The 14,306-nt window shown below is 54.5% G+C and overlaps 1 protein-coding gene across 1 annotated transcript; it reads right to left on the reverse strand.

Moving 5' to 3' along the window:
- Positions 1–101: 101 nt before the first annotated feature.
- TRPV6 (transient receptor potential cation channel subfamily V member 6) lies at positions 102–14,306 on the reverse strand. Its single transcript, XM_043589763.1, has 15 exons — positions 13,752–14,306; positions 6,111–6,208; positions 5,839–5,961; positions 5,386–5,523; positions 4,991–5,089; positions 4,713–4,888; positions 4,194–4,340; positions 3,899–4,111; positions 3,498–3,584; positions 3,322–3,398; positions 2,944–3,109; positions 2,488–2,554; positions 1,847–2,115; positions 742–848; positions 102–448 (listed from the first exon to the last, which is right to left on the reverse strand). Exons 1-15 carry the CDS (start codon positions 13,877–13,879, stop codon positions 169–171), a joined length of 2,175 nt encoding a protein of 724 aa, XP_043445698.1. The 5' UTR covers positions 13,880–14,306; the 3' UTR covers positions 102–168.

Below are 14,306 nucleotides of genomic sequence, written 5' to 3' on the forward strand. Positions count from 1 at the left end.
GTGGGGACCTGGGGCAGCGATTCCCCAGCTGCATTCCTCAAGGGGGCGGGAGGGTGCCTTCTGCCTTCCTCCCCCACCGGGGAGAGGTGTTTGGGTTTTGCGTGTTGATGCCCCCCCCCCACCCCGGGAAAATGAGAGCAGCTGCCGGGGCCAGACGGCAGAGTGGGCTCAGATCTGATACTCCCAGCCTTCCCCGTCTTCCAGACCCCTGTTGACCAACCCCCTCAGTTCCCTCCTCAGGGTGCCTTGCCGAAGCCTCTCCCAGTTGGCGCTGCTGCGGGAGGTACTTCGGGACACCGAGGGGGTGGACGGACACAGGTGGGGGCCCGAGGGGTGGTCCAGCCGCAGTTTCTCCGAGGCTTTGTCCGAGTCCTCGGAGGCCGGGATGTGGAAGGCATGCGCGTAGCGCCGCATCCGCTGCCGGTTGAGATCCTGTCTGTCTTCCACCCTGTGGAGCGCAAGGCCGTGAGAGGCAGCCGAGGACGGAGGGGCTGGCCCGGACCCGCGCCCGCGTCGTGTCCTCCGCTCACCCCATCCCACCGTGACCGGCCTTTTCCCACCACTGCAGCTAGTGCGCACACGGGGGCTGCCGGCATCTCAGCAGCAGCTTTCGGGGGGCCCGACCATCTAGCGGGACCCCTCCCTTAACAGCAGGGATCCCTTAGGGGACCTCCGGGCAACGCGGGTCAACGGGTGCAGGGCCCCGGGAGCAGGAGGCCGTCCAGCCCGGCAGGAACTCACCGCAGGAACCAGCGGTCCCCCAGCCCATACTCGCGCCCGCAGATCCCCGAGCGAGGCCACAGGCAGCGAGGCAGCTTCCGCTCCAGCATCACCGTGGTGGCCACCACCTGCGTGTGGGGGCCGAAGGGGCCATCAGAGGTGGGGTGTTGACCGAGAAATCGACTGAGGAGGGCGGGAAGAGGAGAGGGCGTCGGGCGGAGGAAGGACAGTGTAGCAGTAGCTAGGAAACGCAGGAGCTCATGGCCTCCAAGAGGGGACAACACCCCCAAGCTGGGGGGTGCGGGGTGTCAGCTTGGCTGACCCTCTTCTGTGGGACAGAGTCCATGGGACATGAGCCCACAGCTCTTTACCCCGGGACCCGACATCCACGCAGATCCTGCAGGAGGTTGAGGGACCCCACCCCAAGGAAGCAGACAGAAAGGGATCCTCAGGGCCACAGGATATTTTGACCCTACAGACAGAAAGGCCACTTATAAATGCTACCACCCTACTGAGAAATCGAATATCAGGACATGTGCATGGAAACCTATTTTCCTGAGCAAACCCCATTTAGCCAACCTAGGGCCTTGTAACTCTGTTTTCTACACAGCACAGCAAAGTGCCATTCAATTTGGGGGGTTTGCATTTTTATTTTTGTGGAGAGAAATTATTTTCTAAGTATATTTTTAAACGGTGCTTTGACTCATTTAATGGTCTTCTGTCTCCATCGTGATGATCTGACCGAAGATAACTTCCGCTCCTCAGGGAAGTTTTTGTAGCATTTTTTTTTAACCTGTCCAAGTTTTCTGCGTCAGGTTTTACAGACTGATTTCCTAAATGCACTTTCAGCCACCATTAGTTGTATTTCTTGTTGATTCTTCTAGAAAAGCCTGAGGTTATACTTTTTGGGAAAATGATGAATTCTTTTCAGCTGTTCAGGTATTAGTCCGTTGTATTGCGAATACTCTGCGTTATTTTGTATCCTGCACAGTAAAACCGTCTAAACCTACGTGGGGTCAAAATATCCTGCTTCTGTCTGAGTTCAGCTCTGTCCTTAGCTGGCGGGGGGGGGGGGGGGGGGGGGGAAATGGCCTGCACTAGCCCTCCCGGCCACCAGGGGGCTCACCTGCGCCCTCCAGAGCTCATCCCGCTCGTGGGCCACCCTCCAGTGAGTGTCACCCATCATGGCGATAAGGAGGTTGAGCATGAGCAGCGTGGCGATGATGGCGAAGGCAGCGTAGGTGATGCTGTACATGAAGGGCAAATCCACGTCATAGTTGGCAGGCCCGTCAATGACGGTGAGGAACAGCTCGAAGGTGCTGAACAGCGCCATGGGGTAGTCGTAGAAATGGCCCAGCTCGTCAGGGTCCTCTGTCTGGAAGATGATATAGAAGGCTGCTCCACCCAAGGGGGTGAGAGTTACCATGGCAACCACATACCAGACTGGACCACGGCCAGCTCTTTGCTGGCCATTCCAGCCCTGTTTCCCTCTTCTCCATCCAGTGTCCCCATCCAGCCTTCCGCTTTCCATGCTTTGGGTTCTTATATTCCCTTATTTTCAGTATGGCTTATCCTGATCCCAAGAGGCACGTCTGGAAGCACTCCCAGTTTTGTCTCACCTCAAGGCATGTTCCATCCTCAGACCTGACAGCCTCCTATCCCTGTCTTCCCTCCCAGCTTCCCCCACATTTATCCACAGGCATTCTGGGCTCTCCAGCCTCCTCCAACCTCCCCTTCCCACGGCCCCTTCCCGGCGAGATGATTTACCTGAGGCAAAGCCCAGGATGACCACAGCCATCAGCCAGCAGAACCGCATCAGGTCGCCAAAAATCATCTAAAGGGAGGAGAGGAAGGAAAATACCTCCACATGGGTCCCCTGAGCAACTGCCCCTTGTGGCCTCTCACTGGACTCGCCCCGAGAAGTCCTACAGTTCTTCCCTCCAGGGGTTAGCAAGCTGTGGCTGCATGGCAAATCTCCTTGGACTGTTTGGGTATGGGCCTTGAACTAAGAATGCTTTTCACATTTTTCAAGGATTGAGAAAACAAAAAGAAGGAGGAGGAGGAGGAAAAGGAACGAAAATGCAATAGAGACCCACATGTGGCTGCAAAATCTTCCATCTATTATCTGGTCTTTCAGAAAAATGTTTGCTGCAGCCCCCACTCCAGGACCTTTCTCTAGAAAGCTTGGGGTGGGGGGTGGGGTGGGGGGGTGGGGGCACGGACCTTCTGGATCATGATGGTGAAGGGGCCCAACATCTGGAATCCTCGGGCGAAGTACATGACATTGCACCAGCCCAGCACCAGGGCGAAGGACATGGGCACCACCTCCCCATTGGCGTTCGTGAGCCGCATCACCATGGTCACCAGCACCATGCAGGCGTAGGTGATGCTGGGGGTGGGGAGCAGAGGGGGAATGAGAAGAGACCAGGATTGTCCTGGGGACTGCACCCACACACTCACATTTGGCCTCCCCAAGTTCAGTACACAAGGGCACACAATCATTGGAGAAGGATCTCTGGAATTAATTTTCTCCAGTGATTGTCCAGGGGTCGGGAATCCAGGGAGTGAGTGGGGGCATTGGTGGAGAGCAAGGAGACTCACATGAGGACGTGGAATGGCCCCCCGAGGATGGTCTGTCCAAAGAAGCGAGTGACCCCCACCCTGAAGATGTCTGGAATCTGGAGAGAGGCCAGGAAGACACAAAGGCACTTGTAGACTGGGGCTCGGGCTGGATCCCTGGGGCCAACAGCCTCACCCTAGATCCTGACCATCCTCACCTCTGCAAGCAGAATGAGCACAGCTCCGATGACGGTCACCAGCTCCCCCACCAGGCGGAGGTCATCCTGGGGGCTCACATAGGCCTCCTGAAGGGGAAACAGGGTCAGAACACTCAGGGACCCCATGTATCCTGCCTGTCTGTCCCTGGGCACGAGTCCGTGTCTCCTGTATAAAGTCACCAGCCCTGTAGGATTGTTTTTAACCTGGTAGGCTGGGCTCTCTCAAACTGCTCTTTGAGCATATGTGTGTTTCTGTGTGCCTGTACTTTGAGTTTGTGCCTACGTAATTGAGAGCTGGGTGAGGGGAGAAACAGGGGCTGGAGAGCAGGTAAGCGATGCGGGGCTGAGGAAGGACAGGGAGCTGAATCCTGCCCTGAGCTCAGCCGCCCCTAGGGCATCACCTGAAGTAGCTTCTGCTGTAGGAGCGTGTTGTCCCGGGGACCAGTGTGGTTATTGGTCCTGGGCTTGAGGGGGCGGTAGACGCAGCACACGGTGAAACAGATGATGTACAGCAGGTATATGGTGCCCAGCACGCAGAAGTACGGCCGCCCGTATTTCTTCCACTTGAGGCTCACCAGCTCTTTCACCGGGGTCTGGTCCAGGATCTGGCGAGCCTGCGGCAGAAAGAAAATAGAGCGGGCACCTCGGAGACCCTGACTTCCCTCGCCAGCTGCTTTCTGACCCTACGACCCGTACCTCCCGCTTCTTGGTGGTAACAATAAGTTCCAGGAGAGACTGCTCATCCCCTGAAGAGTCGATCTCGGTGAGGTCGTATAGAGTGGAGGTCAGCGGCCCGTAGGTCCACTGGATGTGCTTCCGCTTCTGCATCAGGTGCTGGAACATCTGAGAAGACACGGTGGTGAGTCGGAGGGTCAGTGTGAGAAGCGGGGCCGGGGGGTCTCCACCGCTGACGACGGCTACGGCCCGCTCCTTGCGACTGATGGACAGTTAGTTGCGTGAGCCTCCTTTTTTTCTGGTTGTCTTTCTTTCCCACACACCCTATAAGGATCTGAAAGAGGAGGACGGGCAAAGGCAACAGAATGCCGGGCTCCCAGAGCAGATGTCCTAAAGCGACATTCTCAAAGCCTCCCGCCCAGGGATCCCTGAGGCTGAGCATTTAGCGACGGAGTATGGAGGAAGGGGCCCCACCCTCCGGGCAGTTGGGCACCAAGGGTCTTTGAAAGGCCGCCATGGGGCCAGGGGAGTGTCCCTCACCACGGTGTTGCCCTCCACTCCGGCCAGCTTGAAGGGGGTGAGACCCTGGTGATTGGGCACGAGGTCCAGGGACTGCAGGTGGTCCCTGCGCCCATCATAGGACAGCAGCAGGTTGTACATCTGGCAGGCAAAGGTCTTGTTGGGCTGCAGGACGAGGATGTGCAACACGGTGTTTCCTGGGGGAGGACGCGGGCGTCACGTGGCCGTTGCGCTGAAGTCCCCGCTGATGCCCTGCCCGACCTGGGGTGGCCCCTGCCCTCCCGGCCCCCAGCTCTTACCCAGGGAGTCCTGGGCCCGGATGTCAGCTCCATGCTCAATGAGCAGCCTCACCATCTCCTCACTGCCCACGCAGGCAGCAAAGGACAAGGGGTGCTCCCCTGTGGACACAGAAGGCTCACTGCCGTGAGGGCCCGATGAGCTGGGGGATGGGCAGCGTCCCCAAGTGACTGCCTCCTTGCCCTCGCGTGGCAGCTCTGGGTCAGGGACGCTCGTCAGCAGAAGCAGAGGCAGGGATGGAGCATGCATCGGGGGAGGCTTGGCTCTGGCCTGAAACCCTGGAAGGCCCGGCCGCTTCCGGCTTTTTGGGGGGCCGGAGCCCTCCTCGGCCCGCCCTCCCTTTGCTCTTGCCCACCTCCCCATGTCCCTTCTTCCCAGCCCCGGGCCCCGCTCTCACCAAAGTAGATGAGGTTGCGGGGGCTGCGGCGGAACGCCATGCCTGTGGCTCTCGCAGACACACTGGCCCCGTGGGCAAGCAGGGCTCTCACCAAGTTCACATTCTGGTTCACGATGGCTATGTGCAGGGCGGTCTGACCTGGCCCAGAGAGAGCCTTAGTCATGGGGTCTGTCCCCAGGATCCTGCAAGGGTCCCTCCCATATCTACACCCAGTCCTCCTCACTCCCGCAGCCTGAGGTGGCAGGGGGGTGTGACGGAGCCCCCAGTCCGGCAGGGTACCCAGGGAAACCAGCTGCTGCCTCTTCTCCCCTTGCATTTTGGGGGGTTGGTGTTCTAACGGTGCGCAGGGAGGATGACAAGAACAAAGGGAGATGGGGGGAGGAACGAAGCCCTCTTTGGTCGCCCCAAGTTAATCCACTGCAGAGACTGGCTTAAAACACCCAGCACCCTCACCCTCGTACAGCTCCGATGTCATGGGCTCAAAGACCAGCTCCGGGGCAGCCTCCATCAGCACCACGGCAGCCTCCAGGTTGTCATAGAGGGCCGCTATGTGCAGTGCTGTCTCCCCCATGGCTCCTGGTGTTGACAGAAAGAAGAGTCATATGGCTTCCATGGGGCAGGGGCATGGTGACCATAGGCATTTAGAGGCCCACCACAGAAGGTCCTGGGCTACACTGGGAGCCACATGTGTAGCTCTGACGGGTGCTGAGGGCTCTGCCCCTTACCTCTCTGGTGCACCTCACAGGCCTCATACTTGAGTAGCTTGTTGAGAGCCTGGACGTTGTTCTCCTTGGCAGCTAGAAGTAGAGGAGACTCCCAGATTCTAGAAGGGAATGGGATCAGAAAGGTGGCGATGGTGAGCATGCCCAGTGGTGCAGTGAGGGCTGATGGCTTGGCTCCTTCATATACAGACACGTGCACCTCATGACCCTGAACTTGATCCAGGGAATTGAGGTCAGCAGCGTCCCGAGGGTTGCCGGATTTTTTCTTGACCGGTTACCTACCCCAAACCAACTGTTCCCCCTTTCAGCTTGTGTGGGAGAAGCATCAGTGACTGGTTTCCCATCCCCTGAGTGCTGGGACCAGAATATGTGTGTGTGTGTTATCTGTGCATATCGGGTATGGAGGGGAGGAGTTAAAGTACTCATTCACCTCCTGACCTACTGACCTCTGGGGCAACCCTGTTTAGCTTCACTAAGTGCCCCGTGATTACCCCCGAGATAAGCCTTGTTTTCATGGACTAAGGGTACAAGGAATTCCTCCCTTATATTTGTGAAGAAAGTCAACATGTAGAGGCTAGATTTCCCCAGCGGCATGATGCTCGCCTTTCCAGACCTTCTCAGCAAAGCCCGTTGATCCTGGCACTTCCTTTCCAACAACAGCATCCTCAGAGCTCAACCAGAGAGCAACAGTGGATCCTTTTTGTTCTGACCCCTAAGCAGAGTATAGTTTCTTTCTACTTCCTGTCTGCTTCCCACTTGTTTTAGGCACACACACACACACACACACACACACAAATCATCTCCTCTGATTCACCAAACCCTTTTGAGTTTTATTCCTACAATGAACTAAAAACCTGTATTACTATAAAAATTTAGCCCAACTAAGACCCATGGGGCCCCTTTTGTTCAATTTCTCTCTTGGCCCGGAGCCATTTGGTCTTTCTATGGGATCTAAATGAAATAACGCCACTTACCCATAGATGGCCAACTATGTGAATGGAAGATCACACACTGGTGCTGGCAGGAAATCAACTCCAAGAGCCGGGACGGGAGGGTGATCGGGAGAGGAGGAAGGAGCACAAGACTCATATCCCCCAGAGTGTTGGCCCCAGCTTCCCCGCCCCCGCTTCCATGCCACCTGGATGGCCATCAGGCTTTGTCAATTCAACATTCAATCCCTACCTCCTCGTGCCTACCGACCCTCATCGTTCATGTCTTCATTCTCTATTCTGCCCCTCGTTAGCAAGATATTCTAGCTAGTTTCCCGTGCCCTATTTACCCCCAATCCGCCCTTCTCCATGCTGCCAAGGTACACCCTCTAAATGGCATTGCCATCACCGTTTAGAAAAGTCTGATGGGAGGGGTGCCTGGGTGGCTCAGTCGGTTGAGCGTCCGACTTCGGCTCGGGTCATGATCTCACGGTCTGTGAGTTCGAGCCCTGCGTCGGGCTCTGTGCCGACAGCTCAGAGCCTGGAGTCTGCTTCGGATTCTGTGTCTCCTTCTCTCTCTGCCCCTCCCCTACTTGTGCCCCGTCTCTCAAAAATAAATAAATGTAAAAAGAAAAGAAAAGTCTGATGGGTCCTTAAATGCCCACGGAGAAGGAATACAGAGATCCTTTCTAGCCTCGGTGACCTTATTTTCCCCTCTTTCCTCCTCCCATTCACTCCTTATCCCAGGTATTCTGGCCCCACCACTGCCACCCCCCGCCCCCAAACACTCCATTCTCCCGAGGCTTGTGCCATATGTAACTTCCACCTGGAATCCAGAGCGTCTGCCTCACCCTGTTCATTTCTGTTCTGTAACCCCAATGCCTAGGGATGTGCTCTGCATACGGTAGACACTCCACCACCATCTGCAGAATGAATGAATTTGTAGCAGTAGCAGAAGGTAGTGTGGCCTTACTGCCCCTGCTTATTATCTCCATTGGCCACCCTTTAAGCCAACCTTAGGCGAACATGTAATCTAAGTAAAAAACAGTATGCTTAATATACAAACACAGCTGCAAAGCAAATTTTCCACACCCCCTTCACCACCACCACTGCCTTTCCAACGATTTGCCCAAACCCCTCCTCTATAAATATTCTAGAGCCAGCCCTATTCCCCAACACACATACACACCCTCCCAGGAAGTTTTCCACACTATATAGTCTGGCCCTTTATTTTTGCATCTTTCACTGTGTGTTGTGATTAGTACTGTCTTTCCTCTACACAAGGGACACTTAGGGGCGGAGGTCAGCCGCTTTCTCCTGTCTGTTTCCTTTCCCTGCTCTCTTTCAATTAGCTTCTGGCTCTATGGCCTATTTTGACTAAAGTTAATGGCAAAGTTACAAATGGACCCAAGGGACCTTCTTGCCCAAGTGCAGGGTTCTGCTCCCTACTTCCTAAAATATGAGTGGGGAGGCTAGTTGGTGGAAGGCCCACAGACACCCCTTTGGGTCCCTGCGTGTCTCTGAAGGCCACAAATGTCCCCGACAAGCCTTCATTCCTATGTGCTCTTTCTCTTGCCTTGACGACTGCCCTAGCGGGCCGGGAAACAACAAGGAGTTACTGTCCATTGGGGCTTGCCAGATTTACCAAATAAAAATGCAGGATGCTCCTTTAGATTTTAATTTTAGATTTCCAACCAATACTTTTTTTTTAATATAACTATGTCCCAGGTGACATTTGGGACATACTAACAACTTGTTAATCATTTATATGAAATTCGAATTTGACTCCATGTCCCGTATCTTATCTGGCAAAGTTTGTAGAGACCTGGTTTCTTTTGGGTGTCAAACTCCAGAATTCAGCGAAAAAGGGGGCAGTGTATGAATGGTTCGGAGGGGATCAGATAAGGCAATTACTTGCAGTGGCACCATAGGGCCACAAGGGGACAGCAGAGAAAGCCCTCAGTCAGGATCATGGCAGTCAGTCGGAACCCCAAAACCTGACTACCCTTGGGACCCAGAAAAAAGGCACAAGAGCAGACCCATCCAACAGTTTTTGTGCCTGAGACACGAGTGGTTTCTACCAGAGCAACCCAGCACAGACGTTTAGATCTGGAGCAAAATCTACACGTCTTTACTAGGTCTCTACCAGGCACCTCCCCAAGGCAGGAAGAGGAGATACTGATAACATACCTTCTGGTTTGAATGGTTACATTATACTTGGTCCCTTCCAGGGGGAAATTTTACTTTATTTAGTAGATTAGTTAACATCGCTACCAGAATCTCTTGTTTACAAATGGTGGTTGAGAGCTGTAGCTCTCAACCAGGGGTGAACGCCCCCCCCCCCAAGGAATCTGGCAACACTGGAGACATTTTTGGTTGTCACAACTGGGGTAGGGTGGAGAGGTGCCACTGGCATCTAGCGGGTAGAAGGCAGGGATGCTGTTCAGGAGGATCTTATGCAGGCCGGTCTCCTACAATGAAGAATTATTCTGTCCAAAATGTCCATCTGCAAGGTAGGGAATTCCTGACCTATAGCTTGAATTGTTCATAAACGATTTTTTTTTTAAAAAGGAGGACTCTTCACATTAAAAAGAATGAGAAACTCCCTATACGTGCTTTCTTACAGATTGTTAAATATTTAAGAGAGAAACAAAAAGGTAAAGTCTTTGGAGCACTTGCTGATTAAGTAGCAAAAAGAAATTACAGACAAAATCTGAAATTATAGCAGTATGAAAGCTGTATGAAAGCTGTTTTCAGAATTTAGCATGCTTTATTTTGCTGAACAATAATTATAAAATTGAATGGTTTTGCTCAATATTAGACTGGTGAAAACCATATTACAAAACCTAGCCCATTTTTTACATAGTAAACAAATCACTGATCTCCTCCTTAAGATTCCCTCTGGGCCAGCAGAAAGTATCTCTCACTCCCTTTCTCCCTGTTTCCTGCACTCTGTCCTCCCCTCCTCCTCCTTCTTTGTTTTTGTTTTTGTTTTACTTATTTTTGAGAGAGAGACAGAGTGAAAGTGGGGGAGGGGCAGAGAAAGAGGGAGACACAGAATCCGAAGCAGGCTCTGAGCTGTCAGCACAGAGCCCCATGTGGGGACACGGGGCTTGAACCCATTAAATGTGAGATCGCGACCTGAGCTGAAGTCCCACACCCAACCTCTTCCTTCTTGAGAATGTGTCCATGCCTACGTGCACATGAGCAAAGTTCTGCATTTGGTTGCTGGAAACGAGACAAGATCCAGAGCGCCTTTGGAGGAGAATTCAAACCAAAATTTTAGAGCTAGAAAGTTGCTAGAAATCTAACCTATCTGTCCATGTCACAGATGGAGAAAGAAGCCTGGAGTCCCGAGGTGACTTGTCCAAACAAGTCAGAGGCAGAGCTGGGACTGGGACCCCACTGGCCATTTCCCCATCCCTCTTCTCTGTGGATCAGGCTTTGGAGAGGGCTTAGAGGCACAGGAGCCATGTCCACAGACATGGGTCCCACTGGTCTCTCTCCAAGCACCCTGTCAGACGAGCACGCCATTTGGGAAAGGAAGGGCACACGCGACGTGGAGCTCAGCGTACAGGTTCCCAGGAGGATACAGCCCTGAAAGAAAGGAGGTGCCCAGCCCCTCGAACTCCTGCCAATGTTGGGTGTTGCCTTTGACTGTTGTATTTTTGGTTTTTTTCATCACAGTAATCCCATTTGTTAAATGTGCTTTTCAGCTTCCAAAAGGGTATAGAGGTCGTAAGGATATGATCACGTTTGCTCCTTACAACCCTGTGGCATGGGCTGAATGAGTCTTTCATTTGTCAGAAAAGGAAACTGAGGCAGCACAACCAGATTGTTGCTAGATCACACAGAGTTAAAAGCAGAACACTTGGCCAAGAACCTAGCCCCAGGCTCTCACCGCTAAATTATGTGGTTCTTCTAGTTTTATGGTTCTTCCTGATTTCTCTCAGGGGGAGGGGGTCAGCCCAGAGCAGTGACCACAGATGAAGGCAGTCGTGTGTGGGGAGGAAGCATGCGTGCATACGCTAGCCACTTGTGGGCTGTCTCCCTCCCGCTCAGGTTCTTGGCGAGTGGATGAGGAAGCCAAAGCTGGGAGAAAAGTGGTTATTTGCAGACTTGGAATCGGTCCGCCCTTCCAAGTCCTACAGCTTTAGCACAAATGCCTGCAACATGCATGTCTGCTGTGCTTCCTGAGGCAGGGAGTCCCAACACACTGGAGAGGCCCAGTTTACTTTTCACAGACCCATGGCTACACGTGTTTATACAGCTATCTAAGCAGAGGAGAACCTTCCGTGTTCACTGCCTTGCCACCATCTAGTGGGAGGGAGAAAGTGCCAACAACGGGGTCATGTGAGAGCCTCTGGGAGCTGCCCAGCATACCGACACCAGGCAGAATCAGATACCACAGTGTCGTCCTCTCTGCTCCCATGACACGTGCTTATGCCCTTCTTAGGACACTCACCAAGCTCACTTGTCACCCAAGTAGATGCATCCTGAGGCATTTTGACCATGAGAACGTGAGCTCCTAGAGGGCAGGGAGGTCATGTTCATTTTCTACAAGTCTGGCAGAGTGCTTTATGCTCCATAAGTGTTTAGTATGTTGAATCTCAGGAAACAAGACAAGTCAAGGTCCAAGGAGAGATGACGAAGAAGAAACGGGAAAAAGGTAATGGTTCAGCTTGGGTCCAGCATTGTGGATTTAAGCAGAGGGGGCAGTGGGACCAAGACCCAAGACACATCTGCTAGAGAGAGAGGAATGCTGGGTTCCTGGTCATCCTGGGGAGACCACGGACCCTTTCCCTCTCACTGAACTACGCTCCACTCCCTGGAATCCGCCAACCCCACCCAGAGGCCCCTCTGAGCTGTTGGCACCAAGCTGACTTCACCACTTGCTCGCTTTGGGCCAGCCTCACTCCCAAGGGGATACCGGCACTGCCCCCCACAGGTTTGGGGTTATAGAAGACAAGATAGGTGCTCATTACATCGTCTGCTGCTTTCTGCCATCAGCCCACCTCCTCACCTGTCATATTGTCCCCACTTACATGGTCATCTCCTAGTTGCCCAGTTATGGGCAAGTCTCCCCTACGGCCGGTTGACTGCAAAGCCTAGGACACTTCCCTTTCGGGTGATTTCAGTGTCCTTCCTAGAAGTGCCCACCCAGAGGGGAATCAATATTCCAGGCTCTGGGTGGGAAGGAGAGGGCTGAGAAGCTATGGAACCAGGCAGGGAGATCAGGAAAGGAGGGGATCCCTCAAAGTGACATCAGGCCCTCCTGGCCCAAGGCTGCAAGAGGAGCCCCACCGATGGTCTTCAGAAGAAATAAAGGCCAAAAAGATGAGTGGAAGCAGCCAGACTGTGGTCCCTGTCTCTGCTTTGCCCTGTTGGCACACAGAACGACTCTGCCACCCCTTCCAAGCCCTAGGCCTTTCTGTGCTCTGTGTCTGGCTCCCCCAGCCCCGGGGTCCTGAGTGGGTAGGGAAGAGTGGAACCAGTGACGGCCTATTCTCCAACAACAATGCCATTCTGTGCCTCAAGATGTCATCAGTCAAACATGCGCTCAGCCCCTACTCTCCCAGGCCCGGGGGGAGAGAAGTGGGCGGCTGGTGTGAGAGAGGGGAAGCCAAAGCTCAAAAAGGAACACACCCCCAGCCCAGAATCCTGGGGCAAAGGAAGAAAAACCACAGGCGCTCCCTGGCAGGCTCAGGCAGGCCTCTGCTCTTGGAGATGGAGAAAGACCCTCAGATACAAAACCTTTGGGCTTTCCTCTGTGAAGAGACATGTGCTAATTGCCTTCTCAGGGACCCTGAGAAGGTGCTCCTTCTGGTGGGGTGCTCCACCCCACCGGAAGGACTCCCTTCTAGGGCATCAGCACCTGAGTAGGGAGACCCACGGACACTTTGGAGAGGACATCTCACGCAGGGATGTCTCCTCTCCTCTCCCTCCTAGGGCGTGGGGACATCAGAGTTTAGGGAAGTTTTCAGGGGCTCAAACTTTAGAGCCTCTCAGGTGAGCATGGGTCCTACGCACATCTGGTATGTGGCCAAGCATCCACACCCCTCTCCCCCGTAGAGGGTAAGGAAGTCCAGGGCTGGGTCCCAGCTCTGGTTCAAAATCATCCCCGTGTCTGGCATTCAGCCTTGGTCAATGCCTGCTGGTGGCGATAATGCGTAGGAACGGCAGCCGTAGTCACCTCTTGTCTTCTGTGGTCACTGATGCCTGCAGTTCCTTGTCTGCCTCATTCATTCAATCATTCATTCATCCACTCCCCGCATGTGTATGTGCCTGCGTTACATGTTTCTGCAGGACAGACTGCTCTGGGGCCAGGGAATACGGCCATCCGGCATTGTCCCGACCTACCAGCACCTCTGTGCTGGCGGTTCCATGATGCCACATCTTCCCAGGGCCCAGCAAGGTGGCCCGGGCCTTTAGGGAAGTGCGAAGGGCTTGCATAATTAGATCGGATCTTAAAGCCGGTGGTACCTGTGCCCATGCCAGCTCCCTCCCCTTCCACCTGGCCTCCAGGGGAGCTAGCCCCACTGGCTAAGACCTTTGAGACAAAATGCTCCCCAGGAGCCAGGCCTGGAAGCACAGTTTGTACAAATAGAGGTGCCAAACAAAGACTGAGAGGGGAAGGGGGAGAGGGAGAGGAAGGCGGGGGGGGGGGGGGGGGCAGGGAGGGCTGGGAGGGGCGAGGGAGCAGACTGAGGCTTACCTCTTCTGTTGCTGCAGGTTCTGCTCATCTCGGCTCTGGGCCCATGACTCCTGTCTCTGGAACCAACTACAGAATTTTCTCCACAGGCAGAGAATGAACCCCTTGTCCTTGGGTAGCGGCAACCCCATGGAGTGTAGGGCCGGCTCCTTGGGGGGCCGAGGCCGAGACCAGACCCCCAGAGGACTCAGCCTTGGGGCCACATCAGCACCCCCAAGGGCCGGCCTGCCCTCGCCCTGTAGAGGTCCCGTCTCCTACCTCCCTGGTCCCTACCTCCCTGAGGAGTCTCCCCGAGGCGCCAGAGCCCGACTCCAGAGGGCTCTGAGGTTCTTACACCTGGCAGAGCTGGGACTCCCTCGGCTGGGTTTCTCCCCGGGAGCTCCTCCTGGGAGCGAGCCTGCAGACACTCCCACCCTCCTCCCAAATTACCTGAGATTTAAAGAGACAGGCCAGCCGACCTGCCTTCCATCTGCGGCCTTGGCCTTGCGTAAACTCCCTCCCTACCCGCCTGGGTCTCTCTCCCTGCCCCCAGGCCAGTCCAGGAAGGGGAGGCCTTCA

This window comes from Prionailurus bengalensis, chromosome A2 (genome assembly GCF_016509475.1).
Source record: "Prionailurus bengalensis isolate Pbe53 chromosome A2, Fcat_Pben_1.1_paternal_pri, whole genome shotgun sequence".
NCBI classification, from domain to species: Eukaryota; Metazoa; Chordata; class Mammalia; order Carnivora; family Felidae; genus Prionailurus; species Prionailurus bengalensis.

Coding starts and splice junctions, on each gene's coding strand:
- TRPV6 (XM_043589763.1), bottom strand. CDS start 13,879: ATGGGGTTGCCGCTACCCAAGGACAAGGGGTTCATTCTCTGCCTGTGG. Junction 5,090..5,385: donor CCGCAACCTCATCTACTTTG/GTGAGAGCGGGG, acceptor CTGTGTCCACAG/GGGAGCACCCCTTGTCCTTT. Junction 4,112..4,193: donor TTACCACCAAGAAGCGGGAG/GTACGGGTCGTA, acceptor TTTCTGCCGCAG/GCTCGCCAGATCCTGGACCA.